Source organism: Triticum aestivum, chromosome 1A (genome assembly GCF_018294505.1).
Source record: "Triticum aestivum cultivar Chinese Spring chromosome 1A, IWGSC CS RefSeq v2.1, whole genome shotgun sequence".
In the NCBI taxonomy this organism is placed as follows: domain Eukaryota; kingdom Viridiplantae; phylum Streptophyta; class Magnoliopsida; order Poales; family Poaceae; genus Triticum; species Triticum aestivum.
Genome location: NC_057794.1, coordinates 488,169,464 through 488,194,003, shown reverse-complemented (window position 1 = coordinate 488,194,003; position 24,540 = coordinate 488,169,464). Strand labels below are relative to the sequence as shown.

Here is a 24,540-nt window from a genome sequence, read left to right as displayed (position 1 = left end):
ATAAATATCGTGAAGGCTATGTTGATTTTGTTTCAACTACATGCGTGAATATGCGCCAAGTCAAGTCACTTAAATCATTCAGAGGATACCACCCTATCATACCACATCATAACCATTTTAATAGTATGTTGGCACGCAAGGTAAACCATTATAACTCATAGCTAATCAAGCATGGCACAAGAAACTATGATCTCTAGTTGTCATTGCAAACATGTTTATTCATAATAGGCTGAATCAGGAACGATGAACTAATCATATTTACAAAAACAAAAGAGGTCAAGTTCATACTAGCTTTTCTCATCTCAGTAAGTCCATCATATATCATCATAATTGCCTTTCACTTGCACGACCGAATGATGTGAATAATAATAGTGCGCGTGCATTGGACTAAGCTGGAATCTGCAAGCATTCAATAAACAGGAGAAGACAAGGCAATATGTGCTCTTTTGTCAGATCAACAATAATGCATATAAGAGCCATTTCAACAATTTAATTGTGGTCTTCTCCTATCGACCCCCAAAGAAAAGAAAAGAAATAAAACTATTTACACGGGAAAGCTCCCAACAAGCAAAAGAAGAACATGAAATCTTTTTGGGTTTTCTTTTTAATCATTACTAAAAACATGGAAAGTAAACTAATTAAAAGCTACAGCTAAGTTTTTTGGTTTTTCTTAAGGTTAATTAAACACACAAGAAGAAAGCATAAAAAGGAAAAAAACTAGCATGGAAGATACAATAAAAAAGTATGAGCACCGACATCTAGCAATGAGTGTGTGAGCATAAATGTATTGTCGGTGAGAAATACGTACTCCTCCAAGCTTAAGCTTCTGGCCTAAGTTGGTCTATGGCCACGGCTGGCCTGGCGAATATCCATAATAGTAGTTGGGGTCGTACTGCGATGAAGAAGACTCTGACTGCCACTGGTTGGCAATCATCTTCGGATCCCACTGGTAATTAGAATGACGTGGAGGATCAACTTGTGGTTCCGGCTCTGGCTCTGTGGCTGATGTAGGGTTCCGGTAGGCGTGAATAGCCTCCAACGGAATAAGGTACTGTCCTGCAGATAAATCAAATAAGGAAGGAGCAGACAGGGTAATAGTCTTAGGATGATGTTTATCAAAGAACAATTTGTATTTAAGCTCTCCTTCCCTATTCTTCACAATAAAATCATGTGCCACCATACTCTTATAATTTAACAAACACGAGGCAACACTTTTTCTTCCTTCTCATAATGCCTAATAGGTATGTTAAAATGTGCAGCTAGGCGTGAAGCATAGATGCCTCCAAAGATGGGGCCCTTTGTACGGTTCAGACTTAACCGTTTAGCAATAATGCCACCCATACTAACAGAGTTATCACTGAATAAACTGTGGAGCAAAATAATAATATCAGGAACACTAAGGTTTCCACAGTTTCCGCGACCAATTAAGCAACGACTAGCAAATAATGCAAAATAGCATAAAACAGGAAAATGTATGCTAGTGATTCGTGCATCGGAAACCTTCCTTGTTTCTCCTACAGTGATGGTATCAATAAACCCATCCACATCCTCGTGATGTGGTTCCTCTGTCTTGCCCTCGAAAGGGACCAAACAAACCCGACAAAAATCATAAAGTGACATCTCCTTATGCTCATCATATAAATAAAACTCCACCGTAGGTGGTGAGCTCCTAGAATGGAAATGAAAGTTTTGCACAAAGATATTTGTGAGTAAGAGATACTGAACGCGTTGGTCATGGAGGAAAGCGGTAAGGCCTGCATTTTCAGCCAATTCATAAAAATCTTCATAAATCCCGACTTCTCTCAAGAATTCATCGGAAGGCCATTCACACGACCGAACCTCCGCGGTGCGAGGCAGATTATACTTGGGCTTCTGTGCCTTTTCCTTCGAGCTTCGGCTCGATGAGCCCCTCAAAAGTCTCTTCATCATTTTCGGAAAAATTCTGAAATTTTTAATAACTTCAAAATAAAAGTAAACCAAACTCAATAATATTGATAGAAACTACTCCTACAAGTGCCTATAGCCTATATCATGCATCAAAACTACTTGGAACCATATAAATTTGACATGCAAGCTCAAAACCTGGTCACCTAGGCAGCACAAATTTGCAATGAATAAAGCACTAGAACAAAAACTAATTGGGCCAATGGAGGAGTCACATACCAAGGAACAATCTCCCCAAGCAGTTTTGTGAGAGGTGCTTTGAGCAAGGAGATCAAAAATGGCAGCAAAACAAGTTTGGACTCGGGTTTGAGCTAGTTATTCGTGTTTGTGGGAGGAAGAAGGAGTGTGTGGGTGAAAGGATAAGTGGAGGAGGGCCACCGTGGGCCCACGAGGCAGGGGGCGCCCAGGGGGGTAGGGCGCACCCTCCACCCTCGTGGCCAGGTGGATGACCCCCTGTTGGAAATATGCCCTAGAGGCAATAATAAAAGCATTATTATTATATTTCCTTGTTCATGATAATTGTCTTTATTCATGCTAAAATTGTGTTATCCGGAAATCGTAATACATGTGTGAATAATAGACACCACCATATCCCTAGTAAGCCTCTAGTTGACTAGCTCGTTGATCAACAGATAGTCATAATTTCCTGACTATGGACATTGGATGTCATTGATAACGAGATCACATCATTAGGAGAATGATGTGATGGACAAGACCCAATCCTAAACATAGCACAAGATCGTATAGTTCGTTTGCTAGAGTTTTCCAATGTCAAGTATCCTTTCCTTAGAACATGAGATCGTGTAACTCCCGGATACTGTAGGAGTGCTTTGGGTGTACCAAACGTCACAACATAACTGGGTGACTATAAAGGTGTACTACGGGTATCTCCGAAAGTGTCTGTTGGGTTGACACGGATCAAGACTGGGATTTGTCACTCCGTATGACGGAGAGGTATCTCTGGGCCCACTCGGTAATGCATCATCATAATGAGCTCAAAGTGACCAAGTGTCTGGTCACGGGATCATGCATTACGGTACGAGTAAAGTGACTTGCCGGTAACGAGATTGAACGAGGTATTGGGATACCGACGATCGAATCTCGGGCAAGTAACGTACCGATTGACAAAGGGAATTGTATACGGGGTTGCTTGAATCCTCGACATCGTGGTTCATACGATGAGATCATCGAGGAGCATGTGGGAGCCAACATGGGTATCCAGATCCCGCTGTTGGTTATTGACCGGAGAGTCGCCTCGGTCATGTCTACATGTCTCCCGAACCCGTAGGGTCTACACACTTAAGGTTCGGTGACGCTAGGGTTGTAGAGATATGAATATGCAGTAACCTGAAAGTTGTTCGGAGTCCCGGATGAGATCATGGACGTCACGAGGAGTTCCGGAATGGTCCGGAGGTGAAGAATTATATATAGGAAGTGCAGTTTCGGCCATCAGGAAAGTTTCGGGGTCACCGGTATTGTACCGGGACCACCAGAAAGGTCCCGGGGGTCCACCCATCCCGGAGGGCCCCATGGGCCAAAGTGGGGAGGAGAACCAGCCCATAGTGGGCTGGTGCACCCCCTTAGGCCCACCCCATGCGCCTAGGGTTGGAACCCTAGGGGTGGGGGGGCGCCCCACCTTGCCTTGGGGGCTACTCCAGCCCTGGCCGCCGCCCCCCTAGGTGATCCCATCTCCTAGGGCCGGCGCCCCCCCTAGGGGAGCCTATATAAAGGGGGGGAGGGAGGGGGCAGCCAGACCTTGAGTCTTGGCACCTCCCTCTCCCCTGCTACACCTCTCTCTCTCGCAGTATACGGCGAAGCCCTGCTACTGTGACGCCCTGCATCCACCATCACGCCGTCGTGCTGCTGGATCTTCATCAACCTCTCCTCCCCCCTTGCTGGATCAAGAAGGAGGAGATGTCACGCTGACCGTACGTGTGTTGAATGCGGAGGTGCCGTCCGTTCGCGCTAGGATCTCCGGTGATTTGGATCACGTCGTGTACGACTTCCTCATCCCCATTCTTTGAACGCTTCCGCGCGTGATCTACAAAGGTATGTAGATGCAATCCAATCACTCGTTGCTAGATGAACTCATAGATGGATCTTGGTGAAACCGTAGGAAAATGTTTTGTTTTCTGCAACGTTTTCCAACAGTGGCATCATGAGCTAGGTCTATGCGTAGTTCTCTATGCACGAGTAGAACACAATTTGTTGTGGGCGTTGATGTTGTCAACTTTCTTGCCGCTACTAGTCTTATCTTGCTTCAACGGTATTGTGGGATGAAGCGGCCCGGACCAACCTTACACGTATGCTTACGTGAGACCGGTTCCACCGACTAACATGCACTAGTTGCATAAGGTGGCTGGCGGGTGTCTGTCTCTCCCACTTTAGTTGGAGCGGATTCGATGAAAAGGGTCCTTATGAAGGGTAAATAGAAGTTGACAAATCACCTTGTGACTTTCACATAGGTGAGAAAACGTTCTTGCTAGAACCCTATTTCAGCCACGTAAAACTTGCAACAACAATTAGAGGACGTCTAACTTGTTTTTGCAGCAAGTGCTTTGTGATATGATATGGCCAAAGTTGTGATGAATGATGAATGATATATATGTGATGTATGAGATGTTCATGCTATTGTAATAGGAATCACGACTTGCATGTCGATGAGTATGACAACTGGCAGGAGCCATAGGAGTTGTCTTTATTTTTTGTATGACCTGCGTGTCATTGAGAAACGCCATGTAAATTACTTTACTTTATTTCTAAACGCGTTAGCCATAGTAGTAGAAGTAATAGTTGGCGAGCAACTTCACGGAGACACGATGATGGAGATCATGATGATGGAGATCATGGTGTCATGCCGGTGACAAGGTGATCATGGAGCCCCAAGATGGAGATCAAAGGAGCTATGTGATATTGGCCATATCATGTCACTATTATTATTTGATTACATGTGATGTTTATCATGTTTTGTACATCTTGTTTACTTAGAACGACGGTAGTAAATAAGATGATCCCTCATAACAATTTCAAGAAAGTTTTCCCCCTAACTGTGCACCGTTGCGACAATTCATTGTTTCGAAGCACCACGTGATGATCGGGTGTGTTAGATTCCGACGTTCACATACAACGGGTGTAAGACAGATTTACACATGCAAAACACTTAGGTTGACTTGACGAGCCTAGCATGTACAGACATGGCCTCGGAACACAGAAGACCGAAAGGTCGAGCATGAGTCGTATAGAAGATACGATCAACATGAAGATGTTCACCGACGTTGACTAGTTCGTCTCACGTGATGATCGGACATGGCCTAGTTAACTCGGATCATGTTATACTTAGATGACTGGAGGGATGTCTATCTGAGTGGGAGTTCATTAAATAATTTGATTAGATGAACTTAATTATCATGAACTTAGTCTAAAATATTTACAATATGTCCTGTAGATCAAATGGCCAACGTAGTCCTCAACTTCAATGCGTTCCTAGAGAAAACCAAGCTGAAAGACGATGGCAGCAACTACACGGACTGGGTCCGGAACCTGAGGATCATCCTCATAGCTGCCAAGAAAGATTATGTCCTACAAGCACCACTGGGTGACGCACCTGTTCTCCCTGCAGAACAAGACGTTATGAACGCTTGGCAGGCACGTACCGATGACTACTCCCTCGTTCAGTGCGGCATGCTTTACAGCCTAGAACCGGGGCTCCAAAAACATTTTGAGAGACACGGAGCATATGAGATGTTCGAAGAGCTGAAAATGGTTTTCCAAGCTCATGCCCGGGTCGAGAGATATGAAGTCTCTGACAAGTTTTTCAGCTGTAAGATGGAGGAAAATAGTTCTGTCAGTGAGCACATACTCACTATGTCTGGGTTACATAACCGCTTGACTCAGCTGGGAGTTAATCTCCCGGATGATGCGGTCATTGACAAAATCCTCCAGTCGCTTCCACCAAGCTACAAGAGCTTTGTGATGAACTTCAATATGCAGGGGATGGAAAAGACCATTCCTGAAGTATTTGCAATGCTGAAATCAGCAGAGGTAGAAGTCAAAAAGGAACATCAAGTGTTGATGGTGAATAAAACCACTAAGTTCAAGAAAGGCAAGGGTAAGAAGAACTTCAAGAAGGACGGCAAGGGAGTTGCCGCGCCCGGTAAGCAAGCTACCGGGAAGAAGCCAAAGAATGGACCCAAGCCCGAGACTGAGTGTTTTTATTGTAAGGGAAGTGGTCACTGGAAGCGGAACTGCCCCAAATACTTAGCGGACAAGAAAGCCGGCAAAACAAAAGGTATATGTGATATACATGTAATTGATGTGTACCTTACCAGTACTCGTAGTAGCTCCTGGGTATTTGATACCGGTGCAGTTGCTCACATTTGTAACTCAAAGTAGGAGCTGCGGAATAAGCGGAGACTGGCGAAGGACGAGGTGACGATGCGCGTCGAGAATGGTTCCAAGGTCAATGTGATCGCCGTCGGCACGCTACCTCTACATTTACCTACGGGATTAGTTTTAAGCCTCAATAATTGTTATTTAGTGCCAGCTTTGAGCATGAACATTGTATCGGGATCTCGTTTAATTCAAGATGGCTACTCATTTAAATCCGAGAATAATGGTTGTTCTATTTATATGAGAGATATGTTTTATGGTCATGCTCCAATGGTGAATGGTTTATTCTTAATGAATCTCGAGTGTAATGCTACACATATTCATAGTGTGAATACCAAGAGATGTAAGATTCATAATGATAGTCCCACATACTTGTGGCACTGCCGCCTTGGTCACATAGGTGTCAAACGCATGAAGAAGCTCCATGCAGATGGACTTTTAGAGTCTCTTGATTACGAATCATTTGACACGTGCGAACCATGCCTCATGGGTAAAATGACCAAGACTCCGTTCTCAGGAACAATGGAGCGAGCAACCAACTTATTGGAAATCATACATACTGATGTGTGCGGTCCAATGAGTGTTGAGGCTCGCGGTGGCTATCGTTATGTTCTCACCCTCACTGATGACTTGAGTAGGTATGGGTATATCTATTTAATGAAACACAAGTCTGAAACCTTTGAAAAGTTCAAGGAATTTCAGAGTGAGGTTGAGAATCAACGTGACAGAAAAATCAAGTTTTTGCGATCAGATCGTGGAGGAGAATACTTGAGTCATGAATTTGGCACACACTTAAGAAAATGTGGAATAGTTTCACAACTCACGCCGCCTGGAACACCTCAGCGTAATGGTGTGTCCGAACATCGTAATCGCACTCTATTAGATATGGTGCGATCTATGATGTCTCTTACCGATTTACCGCTATCTTTTTGGGGCTATGCTTTAGAGACTGCCGCATTCACTTTAAATAGGGCTCCGTCAAAATCCGTTGAGACAACACCGTATGAATTATGGTTTGGGAAGAAACCTAAGTTGTCGTTTCTAAAAGTTTGGGGATGCGATGCTTATGTCAAGAAACTTCAACCTGAAAAGCTCGAACCCAAGTCGGAAAAATGCGTCTTCATAGGATACCCTAAAGAAACTATTGGGTATACCTTCTACCTCAGATCCGAAGGCAAGATCTTTGTTGCCAAGAATGGTTACTTTCTAGAGAAGGAGTTTCTCTCGAAAGAAGTAAGTGGGAGGAAAGTAGAACTTGATGAAGTATTACCTCTTGAACCGGAAAAGGGCGCAACTCAAGATAATGTTCCTGAGGTGCCTGCACCGACTAGAGAGGAAGTTAATGATGATGATCAAGATACTTCCGATCAAGCTCCTACTGAAATTCGTAGGTCCACAAGGACACGTTCCGCACCAGAGTAGTACGGCAACCCTGTCTTGGAAATCATGTTGTTAGACAACGGTGAACCTTCAAACTATGAAGAGGCGATGGCAGCCCCGATTCCGACAAATGGCTGGAAGCCATGAAATCCGAGATAGGATCCATGTATGAAAACGAAGTATGGACTTTGACTGACTTGCCCGTTGAGCAGCGAGCCATAGAAAATAAATGGATCTTTAAGAAGAAGACAGACGCGGATGGTAATGTGACCATCTATAAAGCTCGGCTTGTCGCTAAGGGTTATCGACAAGTTCAAGGGGTTGACTACGATGAGACTTTCTCACCGGTAGCGAAGCTGAAGTCCGTCCGAATCATGTTAGCAATTGCCGCATTCTATGATTATGAGATATGGCAAATGGACGTCAAAACGGCATTCCTTAATGGTTTCCTTAAGGAAGAATTGTATATGATGCAGCCGGAAGGTTTTGTCGATCCTAAGAATGCTGACAAGGTGTGCAAGCTCCAACGCTCGATTTATGGGCTGGTGCAAGCATCTCGGAGTTGGAACATTCGCTTTGATGAGATGATCAAAGCGTTTGGGTTTACACAGACTTATGGAGAAGCCTGTGTTTACAAGAAAGTGAGTGGGAGCTCTGTAGCATTTCTCATATTATATGTAGATGACATACTTTTGATGGGAAATGATATAGAACTCTTGGACAACATTAAGGCCTACTTAAATAAGAGTTTTTCAATGAAGGACCTTGGAGAAGCTGCTTATATATTAGGCATCAAGATCTATAGAGATAGATCGAGACGCCTCATAGGTCTTTCACAAAGCACATACCTTGATAAGTTCAATACGGATCAGTCTAAGAAGGGGTTCTTACCTGTGTTACAAGGTGTGAAATTGAGCTCAGCTCAATGTCCGACCATGGCAGAAGATATAGAAGAGATGAGTGTCATTCCCTATGCCTCAGCCATAGGTTCTATTATGTATGCCATGTTGTGTACCAGACCTGATGTAAACCTTGCCGTAAGTTTGGTAGGCAGGTACCAAAGTAATCCCGGCAAGGAACACTGGACAGCGGTCAAGAATATCCTGAAGTACCTGAAAAGGACTAAGGAAATGTTTCTCGTTTATGGAGGTGACGAAGAGCTCGTCGTAAAGGGTTACGTCGACGCTAGCTTCGACACAGATCTGGATGACTCTAAGTCACAAACCGGATACGTGTATATTTTGAATGGTGGGGCAGTAAGCTGGTGCAGTTGCAAGCAGAGCGTCGTGGCGGGATCTACATGTGAAGCGGAGTACATGGCAGCCTCGGAGGCAGCACATGAAGCAATTTGGGTGAAGGAGTTCATCACCGACCTAGGAGTCATACCCAATGCGTCGGGGCCGATCAAACTCTTCTGTGACAACACTGGAGCTATTGCACTTGCCAAGGAGCCCAGGTTTCACAAGAAGACAAGGCACATCAAGCGTCGCTTCAACTCCATTCGTGAAAATGTTCAAGATGGAGACATAGATATTTGTAAAGTACATACGGACCTGAATGTAGCAGATCCGTTGACTAAACCTCTCCCTAGAGCAAAACATGATCAACACCAGAATTCCATGGGTGTTCGATTCATCACAATGTAACTAGATTATTGACTCTAGTGCAAGTGGGAGACTGTTGGAAATATGCCCTAGAGGCAATAATAAAAGCATTATTATTATATTTCCTTGTTCATGATAATTGTCTTTATTCATGCTATAATTGTGTTATCCGGAAATCGTAATACATGTGTGAATAATAGACACCAACATGTCCCTAGTAAGCCTCTAGTTGACTAGCTCGTTGATCAACAGATAGTCATAGTTTCCTGACTATGGACATTGGATGTCATTGATAACGAGATCACATCATTAGGAGAATGATGTGATGGACAAGACCCAATCCTAAACATAGCACAAGATCGTATAGTTCGCTTGCTAGAGTTTTCCAATGTCAAGTATCCTTTCCTTAGACCATGAGATCGTGTAACTCCCGGATACTGTAGGAGTGTTTTGGGTGTACCAAACGTCACAACGTAACTGGGTGACTATAAAGGTATACTACGGGTATCTCCGAAAGTGTCTGTTGGGTTGACACGGATCAAGACTGGGATTTGTCACTCCGTATGACGGAGAGGTATCTCTGGGCCCACTCGGTAATGCATCATCATAATGAGCTCAAAGTGACCAAGTGTCTGGTCACGGGATCATGCATTACGGTACGAGTAAAGTGACTTGCCGGTAACGAGATTGAACGAGGTATTGGGATACCGACGATCGAATCTCGGACAAGTAACGTACCGATTGACAAAGGGAATTGTATACGGGGTTGCTTGAATCCTCGACATCGTGGTTCATCCGATGAGATCATCGAGGAGCATGTGGGAGCCAACATGGGTATCCAGATCCCGCTGTTGGTTATTGACCGGAGAGTCGTCTCGGTCATGTCTACATGTCTCCCGAACCCGTAGGGTCTACACACTTAAGGTTCGGTGACGCTAGGGTTGTAGAGATATGAATATATAGTAACCCGAAAGTTGTTCGGAGTCCCGGATGAGATCCTGGACGTCACGAGGAGTTCCGGAATGGTCCGGAGGTGAAGAATTATATATAGGAAGTGCAGTTTCGGCCATCGGGAAAGTTTCGGGGTCGCCGGTATTGTACCGGGACCACCGGAAAGGTCCCGGGGGTCCACCGGGTGGGGCCACCCATCCCGGAGGGCCCCATGGGCCAAAGTGGGGAGGGGAACCAGCCCATAGTGGGTTGGTGCGCCCCCTTAGGCCCACCCCATGCGCCTAGGGTTGGAACCCTAGGGGTGGGCGGGCGCCCCACCTTGCCTTGGGGGCTACTCCAGCCCTGGCCGCCGCCCCCCCCCCTAGGAGATCCCATCTCCTAGGGCCGCCCCCCCCCCCTAGGGGAGCCTATATAAAGGGGGGGAGGGAGGGGGCAGCCAGACCTTGAGTCTTGGCGCCTCCCTCTCCCCTGCTACACCTCTCTCTCTCGCAGTATACGGCGAAGCCCTGCTACTGTGACGCCCTGCATCCACCACCACGCCGTCGTGTTGCTGGATCTTCATCAAGCTCTCCTCCCCCCTTGCTGGATCAAGAAGGAGGAGACGTCACGCTGACCGTACGTGTGTTGAACGCGGAGGTGCCGTCCATTCGGCGCTAGGATCTCCGGTGATTTGGATCACGCCGTGTACGACTTCCTCATCCCCGTTCTTTGAACGCTTCCGCGCGTGATCTACAAAGGTATGTAGATGCAATCCAATCACTCGTTGCTAGATGAACTCATAGATGGATCTTGGTGAAACCGTAGGAAATTTTTTTGTTTTCTGCAACGTTCTCCAACACCCCCTGCTGTGTTCTCAGTGCCAAATATTCTCAAATATTCTAGAAAAATCATATTTAAATTTCAGGGCATTTGGAGAACTTTTATTTTCGGGGTATTTTTATATTGCACAGATAATCAGATAACAGACAGAAAAATACTTATTTTTATTTTATTTAATATAAATAATAGAAAGTAAAAGTGGGGTACAGAAGGTTGTGCCTTCTAGCTTCATCCATCTCATGCTCATCAAAAGGAATCCACTAACAAGGTTGATCAAGTCTTGTTAACGAACTCATTCCGAATAACATGGAACCGGAGAAATTTCGAATAACACTATGTTACCTCAACGGGGATATGCACATCCCCAACAATAAGAATATCATATTTCTTCTTGACAGTAGGAAGAGGAAATTCAAAACCTCCAAATATAATGGATGGACATTTTCCAATAGAGTTGATACTATGAACTTGAGGTTGTTTCCTTGGAAAGTGTACCGTATGCTCATTACCATTAACATGAAAAGTGACGTTGCCTTTAGTGCAATCAATAACAGCCCCTGCAGTATTTAAAAAGGGTCTTCCATGAATAATAGACATACTATCGTCCTCGGGAATATCAAGAATAACAAAGTCTGTTAAAATAGTAACGTTTGCAACTACAACAGGCACATCGTCACAAATACCGACAGGTATAGCAGTTGATTTATCAGCCATTTACAAAGATATTTCAGTAGGTATCAACTTATTCAAATCAAGTCTACGATATAAAGAGAGAGGCATAACACTAACACCGGCTCCAAGATCACATAAAGCAGTTTTAACATTGTTTCTTTTAATGGAGCATGGTATAGTGGGTACTCTGGGATCTCCTAGTTTCTTAGGTATTCCACCCTCAAAAGTATAATTAGCAAGCATGGTGGAGATTTCAGCTTCCGGTATCTTTCTTTTATTTGTAACAATATCTTTCATGTACTTAGCATAAGGATTCATTTTAAGCATATCAGTTAATCGCATACGCAAAAAGATAGGTCTAATCATTTCAGCAAAGCGCTCAAAATCCTCATCATCCTTTTTCTTGGATGTTTTGGGAGGAAAAGGCATGGGTTTCTGAACCATGGTTACCTTTCTTTACCGTGTTTCCTGGCAACAAAGTCCTTCTTATCATAACGTTGATTCTTTGATTGTGGGTTATCAAGATCAACAGCAGGTTCAATTTCTATATCATTATCATTACTAGGTTGAGCATCGTCATGAACATTATCATTAACATTATCACCAGTTTCAGGTTCATTACCAGATTGTGTTCCAGCATCAGAAATAGAAATATCATTTGGGTTCTCAGGTGTTTCAGTAATAGGTTTACTAGAAGCATGCAAAGTCCTATCATTTTTCTTTTTCTTCCTATTAGAAGGACTATGTGCATCTACATTATTTCTATGAGAATCTTGCTCAATTCTCTTAGTGTGGCCTTCAGGATACAAAGGTTCCCGAGACATTTTACCACCTCTAGTCATAACTCTAACAGCATTATCATTATTCTTACTATTCAATTCATTGAGCAAATCATTTTGAGCTTTAAGTACTTGTTCTACTTGAGTGGTAACCATAGAAGCATGTTTACTAATAAGTTTAAGTTCACCTTTAACATTAGCCATATAATCACCCAAGTGTTCAAGCATATTTGAATTGTATTTCAATTGTCTACCAAAATAAGCATTAAAATATTCTTGCTTAGCCATAAATTTATCAAACTCATCTAAGCATGGGCTAGCAAACTCAGTAAATGGGATTTCAGCTTTATCATATCTATAGAGAGAATTTACCTTTACTACCTATGTCGGGTTATCAAGACCATGAGTTTCTTCAATAGGTAATGGATCAAGATCATATGTGTCTTCAACAGGCGGTAAATTAAGACCATGTATTTCTTCAATAGGAGGTAAATTCTTAACATCTTCAGCTTTAATACCTTTTTCTTTCATAGATTTCTTTGCCTCTTGCATATCTTCAGGAGTGAGAAATAGAATACCCCTCTTCTTCGGAGTTGGTTTAGGAATAGGCTCAGGAACTGACTCAGGAGGTGTCCAATTATTTTCATTTATCAACATATTATTCAATAGAATTTAAGCTTCACCTGGTGTTCTTTCCCTGAAAATAGAACCAGCACAACTATCCAGGTAATCTCTGGAAGCATCGGTTAGTCCATTATAAAAGATATCAAGTATTTCATTTTCTTAGCATTACCCTTTAATGAGAACGGAAATATTTTAAGGATATAAAAGTAACGAGTTCTCTCATCATTAGTGAACGGGGTAGCTATATCATTTAATTTAGTAAGATATGCCACAACAGTTTCAGATTCATAGCCATGAAAAGGATCAGATTCAACCAAAGTAATTATATCAGGATCAATAGAGAATTCATAATCCTTATCACTAACACAGATATGTGAAGTAGCAAAAGCAGGGTCAGGTTTCATTCTAGCATTCAGAGATTGCTGCTTCCATTTAGCTAATAACCTATTGAGTTCGTACCTATCTTTGCAAGCTAAAATAGCTAAATAAGCTTATTTATCAAAAACATAACCCTTAGGAATAACAGGCAAGTCTTCATCATCAATTTCATCAGTATTATCAGATTCAATGTTTTCATTCTCTCTACCCCTAGCAAGTTGTTCATCAAGAAATTCACCAAGTGGCACAGTAGTATCAAGCATAGAAGTAGTTTCATCATAAGTATCATGCATAGCAGAAGTGGCATCATCAATAACATGCGACATATCAGAACGAATAACAGAAGCAGGTTTAGGTGTCGCAAGCTTACTCAAAACAGAAGGTGAATCAAGTGCAGAGCTAGATAGATGGCAGTTCCTTACCTCCCCTCGTAGTTGAGGGATAAATCTTGGTTTTTGGATCTCTCAAGTTCTTCATAATGATAAGCAGATATAAATCCCAAGTGACTCAAAGAATAGAGCTATGCTCCCCGGCAACGGCGCCAGAAAATAGTCTTGATAACCCACAAGTATAGGGGATCGCAATAGTTTTCAAGGGTAGAGTATTCAACCCAAATTTATTGATTCGACATAAGGGGAGCCAAAGAATATTCTCAAGTATTAGCAGCTGAGTTGTCAATTCAACCACACCTGGAAACTTAATATCTGCAGCAAAGTATTTAGTAGCAAAGTAATATGATAGTAGTGGTAACGGTAGCAAAAGGTAATGATAGTAAAAGTAATGTTTTTGGTATTTTGTAGTGATGATAGCAATAGCAATGGAAAAGTAAATAAGCGAAGAACAATATATGGAAAGCTTGTAGGCAATGGATCAGTGATGGAGAATTATGCCAGATGCGGTTCATCATGTAACAATCATAACCTAGGGTGACACAGAACTAGCTCTAGTTCATTGATGTAATGTAGGCATGTATTCCGAATATAGTCATACGTTCTTATGGAAAAGAACTTGCATGACATCTTTTGTCCTACCCTCCCGTGGCAGCGGGGTCCTTACGGAAACTAAGGGATATTAAGGCCTCCTTTTAATAGAGTACCGGAACAAAGTATTAACACATAGTGAATACATGAACTCCTCAAACTACGGTTGTCACCGGTAAGTATCCCGATTATTGTCACTTCGGGGTTAACGGATCATAACACATAATAGGTGACTATAGACTTGCAAGATAGGATCAAGAACTCTCATATATTGATGAAAACCTAATAGGTTCATCTATGAAATCATGGCACTCGGGCCCTAGTGACAAGCATTAAGCATAGCAAAGTCATAGCAACATCAATCTCAGAACATAGTGGATACTAGGGATCAAACCCTAACAAAACTAACTCGATTACATGATAGATCCCATCCAACCCATCACCGTCCAGCAAGCCTACGATGGAATTACTCACGCACGACGGTGAGCATCATGAAATTGGTGATGGAGGATGGTTGATGATGATGATGATGATGACGGATTCCCCTCTCCGGAGCCCCGAACGAACTCCAGATCAGCGCTCCTGAGAGGTTTAAGGGCTTGGCGGCGGCTCCGTATCGTAAAACACGATGATTTCTTCTCTCTGATTTTTCCCCAAAAGCAAATATATAGAGTTGGAGTTGGAGTCGGAGGAGCTCCAGGGGGCCCACGAGGTAGGGGTCGCGCCCCCCACCCTCATGGAGAGGTGGTGGGCCCCCTGGCCTTCATCTTTTGCAAGGATTTTTTATATTTTCCGAAAAGGTGTTCCGTGAAGTTTCAGGTCATTCCGAGAACTTTTGTTTCTGCATATAAATAACACCATGGTAATTCTGCTGAAAACAGCGCTAGTCTGGGTTAGTTCCATTCAAATTATGCAAGTTAGAGTCCAAAACAAGGGCAAAAGTGTTTGGAAAAGTAGATACGACGGAGACGTATCAGACTCCCCCCTGGCGCGCCCAACCTGGTCGGCCTCCTCTCTCCCTCCCTCCTTTATATACGTGGCCAGGGGCACCCCAATAGCACAACAGACAATCTCTTAGCCGTGTGCGATGCCCTCCTCCACAGTTCAACACCTCGGTCATATCTTCGTAGTGCTTAGGTGAAGTCCTGCGCCAATAACTTCATCATCACCCTCGCCACGTCGTCGTGCTTACGGAACTCTCCCTTGTCCTCAACTGGATCAAGAGCTCAAGGGACGTCATCGTGCTGAACGTGTGCTGAACAAGGAGGTGCCGTACATTTGGTACTTGGATCGGTTGGATCGTGAAGACGTTCGACTACATCAACCGCGTTACTAAACGCTTTTGCTTTCAGTCTACAAGGGTACGTAGACACACTCTCCCCTCTCGTTGCTATGCATCTCCTAATTAGATCTTGCGTGATATTAGATTTTTTTTAATTACTACGTTCCCCAACATTGCGGCCATTACAAACAACTCCAGAAACCGGTGGCCAAGTGGTGCACTAATCTTCGGGCAAGTAAGTTGTTTATGTGTTTGTCATTTTGCCGAATATGCTCTATGTGTTGGTCTTTTAGCCGGATATCATGTGTGCACATTGTTGACCTCCTTTTTTGGCCATCTCTTGCGTGCACATTGTACTTAAAGGTGGATAAGAGGCAGATAGTTTTCAAGCATTATTGTTTGAAGTTGAATGTGCACCCCAAATGGCTCTTATCCATTGCCAATGCCGCCAAGACCGCTGGCATAGCCAATGAAGACGAAGATGGTGATCCAACTGGCACAACAAAAGGAGGGCTTGAGCTGGACAAGAAGGTCAAAAGGGGTTTCGGGGGAGGAAGAGGGAGGAGAAGGAGACACGAGAAGGCGCAACGACCAAGATAACAGAGAGGTTCGAGGACATTATGGAGAAGGAGGAGGAGACATGCGTCAAACACAATGACACGAAAGAGGAAAAGAAGGTTGAAAGGTTTGACACGTTCATGGCAGCAATTGAGAAGAAGAATAAGCTTGAATGGGAGATGGTTGAGCTCGCAGACAACTCAGACAATGCCAAGATGTTGACATTGAATATAAATGGCTTGGAGCCCAATGTGATGAAGATCATGTAGGCCTACCATGCAATGATGTTCAAGCGTTTGGTGGCCGAGTTGGAGGAGCTGGCCGTTGAGTAGCGGCTGTAGAATGAAGAATTTGCCATGGATAGCCGTCCACCTATGCAAAATTCGACGTTTATTGCATGGATAACTGGTTGTCTATGAAAAAGTTGACCTTTTTTGCACGGACAGTCGGACTGACAATTTTTGGGATCCGCTGGATGTAAAAACTTGTTGAACATTGCTTTTTTTGGTTGTGATGCATATGGTTGCAACTATTTCACATATGCAAAACATGCTATTGATTCCCTCTAAAAACATGATATTAATTTAACATATACATGTCCAAGAAAGGAGACGGGACCTGTTTCGAAAAGAAAAGAAAAGAAAAAGGTGATTTGATGCACATGGTTGGATGACTGGCTTCCATATGTATGTTCGCGAACGTGTCTGTGGACGTTTAGTGTGTCTGATTCAAGGTACGGCATTGAAGATCAGAAAATTGCTTTTGGAGGCCGAGCTGCATGGAGGCCTCTAAATGCAAAATTCAGAATTCATGAAAATTCATATTTTTACATTTGAAAAGATACTGAAAAAGGAACAAATATAGATGAAGGCATAATGCACAAGCTATGCAAAGAAAAAAAACAAATTTGAGCACATGATACTATTTCAAACTCCCATACCATGAATGTGTCTTTTTTTTGTACAGGTCACATTTCGACGCATTTCATCCGGAAATTTTACACATATACACCTCAGATTCTTGTTTACCTCTACACATTTTTTTCCAGATTTTTTGAAACTGGAAATTTGAATTTTTCAAAAATTCAGCCTCCATTGTGGCCGAGATCCAAAAGGCCATACTTATTGAAAATTGCTTTATACTCTGTCTGTAAAGAAATATAAAAGTGTTTAGATCAAACGCTTTTATATATCTTTATGAAGAGAGTATATTATATGTGATGTGAACAGTGGCGGATCTACCATTGGGGCGAGCAGGGGTGGCCGCCCCGGCTCTCCTGGTGCGAAGCATGCTACCCAACTCAGCCCCTTTCAGTTTTAATCGAAGGGGAGCAGTGCCATTGACGATGAGATCTGTTTCTATCGAATAGTTATGGTCCTGGCGAAGAAGGAAGAAAAGATGGGCCTAGACGGCTGGACTTTGTGGGCTTTAGTTAGTTGTGGAAGGCCCATTTTTTATTTTTCAGAAACCAACACACCAGGTACACTACGCGCACGAGCCTGTTGGCTGTTGAATAGTTCTATTTAGTATTGTTCGATTGGAGCACTGCCTTCCAAATTCCAATCCCTAGCCAATTTTGGGTCATGTTGTTACTGCCAATGAATGTTCAGGCAACAAGAGGCCATGGTAGTAATTTCTGCCAATGAATAGTTCTATTTAGTATGTTTTTTAATATAATTTTCCGTGGTCTTAGTAGTTGAATCTTATCTGCACTGAAACTGAATCTTTCAAGACCATTTATTGTGTTGATTGTTGAAAACACTTGCATTTGTGCTTTAATTTTTTTGTCCTAACATGTTCGCCCCGGCTAACTTGAATTTCTGGGTCCGCCAGTGGATGTGAACGCGCCTTTCTCCGATCCAGGTGCCAATCGGCCGGCCGCCCCCATCCACAGCTCAAGCTAAGATTTGTGGCAAGAAAGCGAAAGCACATCCGGACATGGAGATGCGGATCGATCCCGCAGATCCAATCTGCTTCTTCCCATGAATTCCCTGCATCACTCCTAAAACATCAGTGTGTGACGACTTGACGAGCGACAACGCGATACGTCTTCAGGTTCCTTCGAGAAACCTTGCAGTACTGACTTGCCATCCAAGCCTAGCCACTAGCAGCAGCAGCCAACGTGGAAAGTACAAGGTGGGCCCACAGCCGACCGTCCAAAATTTAGATATGCACGCATTCGCCGTGCCGAGTCACTGGCTACCCCACCCGTCACTGAGACGTGCAATCTCCTGCCTGGTTGAGCCCGAGCCCGATACGCTTTTGGGGCCCACGCCGGAGCGCGCTTTTGGGGCCACCTCTGCCCTTTTCCGGCCATCGCTGCGCTCTGCTCTCTCCCGGCTACGCCTATATAATCCCCCTCGCAGACAGAACCTGGAGTATATCCAGCCTCGACGGCGAAACAATCCACCAACCTCTCGTCCTCTCCCCCGCCGGAAGAATGGCCACCAAGGGCTACCAGGCTCCAGCTCCGGCGATGGCCGCGGCGGGAGGGGGCGCCGGTTCCGGCGGCGACGGCGGCGACGGCAACAGGGCGCCGAAGGGGAGCAAGCCGCGGCGTGGACAGGTCAAGGAGAAGATCATCAAGGACGTGGTCGCCGCGGTCGCCAACATGGCCGCGGGGCTCGTCCGCGCCGACAAGAACGGCACCGGCACCGGCGGTCTCCCGGCCGCCGGCGACGCCGGTGCCAAGTGAACAGCCCCTGTGTTCACGCCCGTCCTCTGCTGCTACTCCGTGCTCATTTTTTGTGCGCGCAGCAGATGCCGGAGCAAAATACTACTACTACCGGTATTGTTAAATTTCCGTCGCGTCAGCGTCAGCGTCAGTGGTGGGCGGATTCAGTTGCCTTATTTGAGGTAGCAACTGGTCTCTTCATCCGGTCTCGTTGATCGTCTTGCTGCTGCTGGTTGGTGGTGAAGTCTCGGCTGCTAGCATCTCGGGAGGTTGCGAAGGTTTTTTAGTGCCAACCTCCTCATATGTTTGCCGCTGCGTCTTCATCTCCTCCTCGAGCAGGCCTGGTCGATCGTAGGTCTTGTCTTCAAGTTGTGTGCTGCTGCTTGCTTGGGCTTGATTGTGTGCTCGTGTATGTTACGGTACTGTAAAATGAAGGGATGGATCAGCGAGTATTATGGTCCGATCCATCCTTCCTTGCTTGTGTGTGTGTGTGCTCGTAGTATTGTGGTTCCCTTCTTTATCAAATCAATACTATATATAGTATACTAAGCATTTCGTGTTACTGAGGAACTGGTTTGGCCATCAGAGGATTCTGCTTCAAGTTGTGTACTAACATTTTTGCTTACCCCTGTGCATTATGAGTGCAAAAGTTACTCCCTTTCAACATCATGGTAATATCCCCAAAGGGGAACAAAAAACGAAAAAGAAGATGGTGATATCTTACGACGCAAAACGCAGCTCATGATGGATCTCCCACAGGCCTCGATAGTCCAAAGTCAAGTCACCGCCCGCGATCAACTTGCTGCCGATGCCAAACGCCTGGTTCGACAACCTCGCGCAAACTAGCCCTAAACAAATCGGGGCGCGAACTCGCGACGTGACACGCGGACGAGGGCCAATTAGCAGCTTCAGCGTTTAATTATTTTTCTGACTTTCTTGCTCCCCTGAAAGCAACCACTACGCGGTATCGCTCTGCTCAAGTGGCCAGCGACTGAAAAAGCCGGCCGGGTCCGCCCAGGCGCCCACCAATATACCAATAGTCATGGGATCGAGCACCTATTTAACATGTGTTTGAAAAACTTTAGCGGTCAGTCAATTTTATGAAACGCCGGATCAGCATCCAACGCTGATCAAGCGCCTGACGCTGTTCTTATTCGTCCTCAGTTCTCTTCTTCCTATTGTGTGCCACGATCTTGACCTGCCTTACCCGCTTGTCGCCATCTCCGCGGTCGGCAGGGCGCTACCGCGCGCCCCCTTACCGCCACACCCTCCCCTCAACATCCTCGCATTGTCGTGCTTACCGCCGTCACGAACCACCCCTCTAAGCCCCCCTCTCCCTTGATCTGACGACGACCCCGACACCCCTCACTCGCACCGGTCAACCCGCATCCTCACTTCTGTCTGGGACGTCGTTGCTCACAGTGGCAGCCCCGTCTCCGGCGAGGTCCTAGCTCGGTCTCGTCGGAGTCGATGCTCATTAGTGTCGCTCCTCACGTCAGCCCCCTCTTCAGCCTTGTCCCAAAATCGACCGATGCATGCAAAAATTTTAGGCACCTGAGATTTAGCAAACGTGATAATCATCTCATTCTAAGCATAGAAGGCTGGCTTTATAGGAGACAATCGCCGTTCATGTTTGTTGGTGTGCTCTTGCACACTGGCGGACGACCGTAGTTGAAAGAAGGGTCAGTTGTGTATGAGTGGATCACCACGCAGCATTAAAGCGTCTTTACTCTTTTTCCTTAAATTAAACTTCTCAAACCACCTCCTCAAACTTAATTATATTAATGTTCATTTTCCATTTATTTATTTAGTTTTCTTATTGAAGTTGAAATTATTAACTAAAGACCACAACTTTGAATATTTTGAATTTATACTCTAGTGGAAATATTCCAAAATCATTGAAAATTTTGAGTTTTCAAATTCAAATTTAAACACACCATAGGGTAAGAATGAAGTATAATCTGAATAAAACATGATAGAAGAATTACTAATTGGTAATTACTCACAATTGCTCAACAAGATCATCTTGGGGTTGTTATGAGGTTTTAGGTTCTCGATCCTGCAATGGCCTACGAGATAGCTCTAGACACTTTTTGGTTGATGTTCCGACTCCACGTGTAGCCCAGTGTAATCATACTCATAGTTCTCCGACTAACGTCTATTAATATTCATGATCAGGTTGTGCAAGTTCACATATGTTGTCATGATCCGTCGCCGTACCTTTTGGTCCTAATACTCAACAGGGCTATAGTCCATAGCAAAGCGAGCTTGTAGCACTGTAAAAGCTCTCTCAATATCCTTTCTCGCAGCTTCTTGTCATGTTGCAAAGTGAGATCTCTTGTTTTCATTGTGGTCGTTGAATATCTTCACAAATGTGACCCCATGGGTGGTACATGGTATCTACAAGGTAGCCCGTGTTGTGGTGATGGCTTTGAAAACATAGTTCCAAGGAGGAGCTTGGTTGATAGCAATAATCCCAAATAGAGGATATCTCTGCAGGAGATTGAGATCCCAAAGTATGAGTGACAAACATCCCAAAGTATGAGTGCCAAATTCATATATCCTCTCATGGAGCTGTTTAAAGAATGATGATTGAATGCATACAAGACAACTCTTTCATGTCCAATGCATACAATCAATGGATCTGAACATCCCTGGCCAGCCTCTTGCTTCATATATACCCATAAGACTTGCAATGTGTTCCTCATTGGGTGCCCTCTTGTACTCGGTTCTGAAAATCTCGATAACATATAATGTGAATCTATTCGTGCGCTCGAAGATGTGGCATCCTCTCCAATGCGAATGTACTCAAGAACGATGCCAGCTACCACTCCATTGCAAACACTCAAATTGTCTCGGTACACTTCATCAAAGGGGCTTGCACTGATTTCTTCAATGGCATCCCTTCTTAGTGTGAACCAAGGATCACGCCTCTCCACAACTTGTGCAATGCACACGGAATCTTCTTCTCCTTCGGACGGATAAACCGGATTATTCGCAAAGTAATTCCTGACAAGTTTTTATGCCATGTTGCCATGGATGCGATGACAGTCGGACTGAGAACCGCATCTCTTACTTTCCCTCGAAAGGTCATGGATAATGCCATCTCGAAATCTTCTTCTCCTTCGGACGACTAGTCGCCGCAAAACTCTTGCAACGTCCTCTTCATCTACACACTGCATTTTCCAGGTCAATGGCGTGACAGCCTTCGGCGTGCCACCGTAAGCGTGTAGCTATAACGACAGTTTGACGATTTTTTCCCAAAGAAAAAAGAGCACTCTTCTTTGTCCGGAATAGAAGCTTATCGCCTTATCTTTATCGCAAGTAGTACGCACTACTAAAAATGACGTCCGATGTGCGAATTGGTCGCCCCATCCACGAACTGGAGCTATCATATCATTCTGGTGGCAAGAAAGCCAAAACGCGTGAAGCACCACGCATGCAGGATGATGTGAATCGATCGTGAAGATCCAGGTCCGCCTCCTCCAATCATCTGCTAGCATCACTCACATCATCACTACGTGACGGCTTCACGAACGAGAAGTGCGTCTCCGGATCTCTTCTTCTTCCGGCAACCATCCGATCCCGCCGGCTAGCTCGCACTGGCACCAAGTGGGCCTGTACATACTACGTGGAAAGTACGCCGCGGGCCCACTTCGTCATTGAGACGTGCAAGCTCCTGTGCCGTACCGTCGGGACGCCGCCCTACACGTGGGACGGCGGCGGAGCCCGCCCGCGTCGCATGCTTTGGGATCCGCCGTCTCTGCGCTTTCGCCGCTATGCTCTGCTCGCTCGTGTCTCATATCATACCGTAGCATTTTGTACGTAACAGTGAAGTGCCGGTGGATGATTAGTTCCTTACCCTGTGCTTATAGCATCTACAGCCGGGCTTTGCAAATCCGGCCCCTCAAATGCCCGTGGATGCATTCAGGCGCGTTCATGGACAATGACCGGACACGTCTCAGATTAGCCATTTTGCATCCGCCTCATCCATATTTTATTCCCAAAATTCATATAAAGCATGCAGAATGAATCCTACTACATCTATGTACTACCCTAAGTTACTTTTCATCGTCAGAGATGTCCACAACAACGGTGCCGGGCACCAGCTGCAGGGCCCCTCAAGTATTACTTTCTCTCTTTGTGCTGGCCTGCCAGGTCTAGTCCAATTAATCTACGTCAAAATAAGCGTAGGCCACAAGCGCAGGCCATGATGCGACTCCCGGTCTAGCGATGCGAACGATGGCTGAATTCCTGATCTTTTTTCTCGTGTACTTTGTGCGCCGCCTCGACCTCCCGAGTCCCAGATCTGAGAAGAGACTGAACGCCGGATCACAGTCGCGGATCGTGCGCGCCGGCCGGCCACATCCAGTACGTGACGCCGACGGCGCAAATCCAGGACAATTAAGGAGAAGAAGAACCAGAGAATTAGCGACGAGTTACTTGCTCCAGGATGATTAGGTGCAACCAGAGAATCAAGAACGAGTTACTAGCTGGACGTTATATCCAATGGACCAGGTAAATCATACTACAAAACTTGATTGATACGTATAACTTATTTTTCTTTTTTGAAACAAGGCAAAAGACTTGCCATTTTCATTAATTAAGAAGAAGGTTTAGACAAGAGCCGCAGAGCGGCAAGAAAGAAAGATTACTCTCGCGACATAAGCGCACTTAGGTGGTTGGCTCCCGCCAACGCCCAAAGATGGGCCTCCTCTTTGATCTTGGCAACAATAATGGTGGTCGGTGAAGCCGTGTTGTGAAAGATTCTTGCGTTCCGCTCCTTCCACATTTCCCACATAACAAGCATCAGAACAGAGGCAGTGGCTTTCTTGATGTGCCCTCCAGAGTTTATCGTCTTAAGCCACCAATCTCGAACCGTGTCTTCATGGCACCAAATCAGTGGCGAGTGGTCCTGCATGCCGAGCCAGGCGACCACCGCATGCCAGACACGGGTAGTGAACCTACATTGGAAGAGGAGATGGGAGGCGGACTCTTGGACTTGTTTGCATAGGGGACAAAGTCCACAGTTTGGCCATCCTCACCGTTGTAGTCGATCCGCCGTTCACACACGGTTTTGGATGATAAGCCAAGTGAAAACCTTGCATTTTGGGGGAGCCCAACTCTTCTAGATTGTGGGAGCAGTTGGGCTGAGAACTAGGCTCTTGAATTGTGCCATGTACGCTGTAGCCGTCGAATATTCACCACTGGAAGTGAATTTCCATGTATAACTTCCTTTTGTTTGCAGTTAAGTTGATACAAATAACTTAACCATCTATCAACACGTATTTTCATTTGGTTATATGGATTAACAATAATTCACCCTTTTGCCGGATAGAGAACCCATACAATTTGAAGAAAGTTATAGTTGAGGTCCAGCGCACTGCACCCTTCTATCCCATCAGTAACATAACTATCTACAATTTGTTGCCAGGTATAATAAATGATGATCAAATCGTACTTCGTTGTTTAGGAATATATTACCTTAGATTGTCATTTGTGCATT

At 44.8% G+C, this 24,540-nt stretch overlaps 1 protein-coding gene across 1 annotated transcript; it reads left to right on the top strand.

The window, feature by feature from the left end:
- The first annotated feature begins 18,733 nt into the window (after positions 1-18,733).
- On the top strand, positions 18,734-19,662 carry LOC123154013 (uncharacterized). Its single transcript, XM_044572853.1, has one exon. The coding sequence runs from the start codon at positions 18,801-18,803 to the stop codon at positions 19,053-19,055; it is 255 nt and encodes an 84-aa protein (XP_044428788.1). The 5' UTR covers positions 18,734-18,800; the 3' UTR covers positions 19,056-19,662.
- The last annotated feature ends 4,878 nt before the right edge of the window (positions 19,663-24,540 follow it).

Bases quoted from the DNA above. Each gene is read 5' to 3' on its own strand.
- LOC123154013 (XM_044572853.1), top strand. From the start codon at position 18,801: ATGGCCACCAAGGGCTACCAGGCTCCAGCTCCGGCGATGGCCGCGGCG.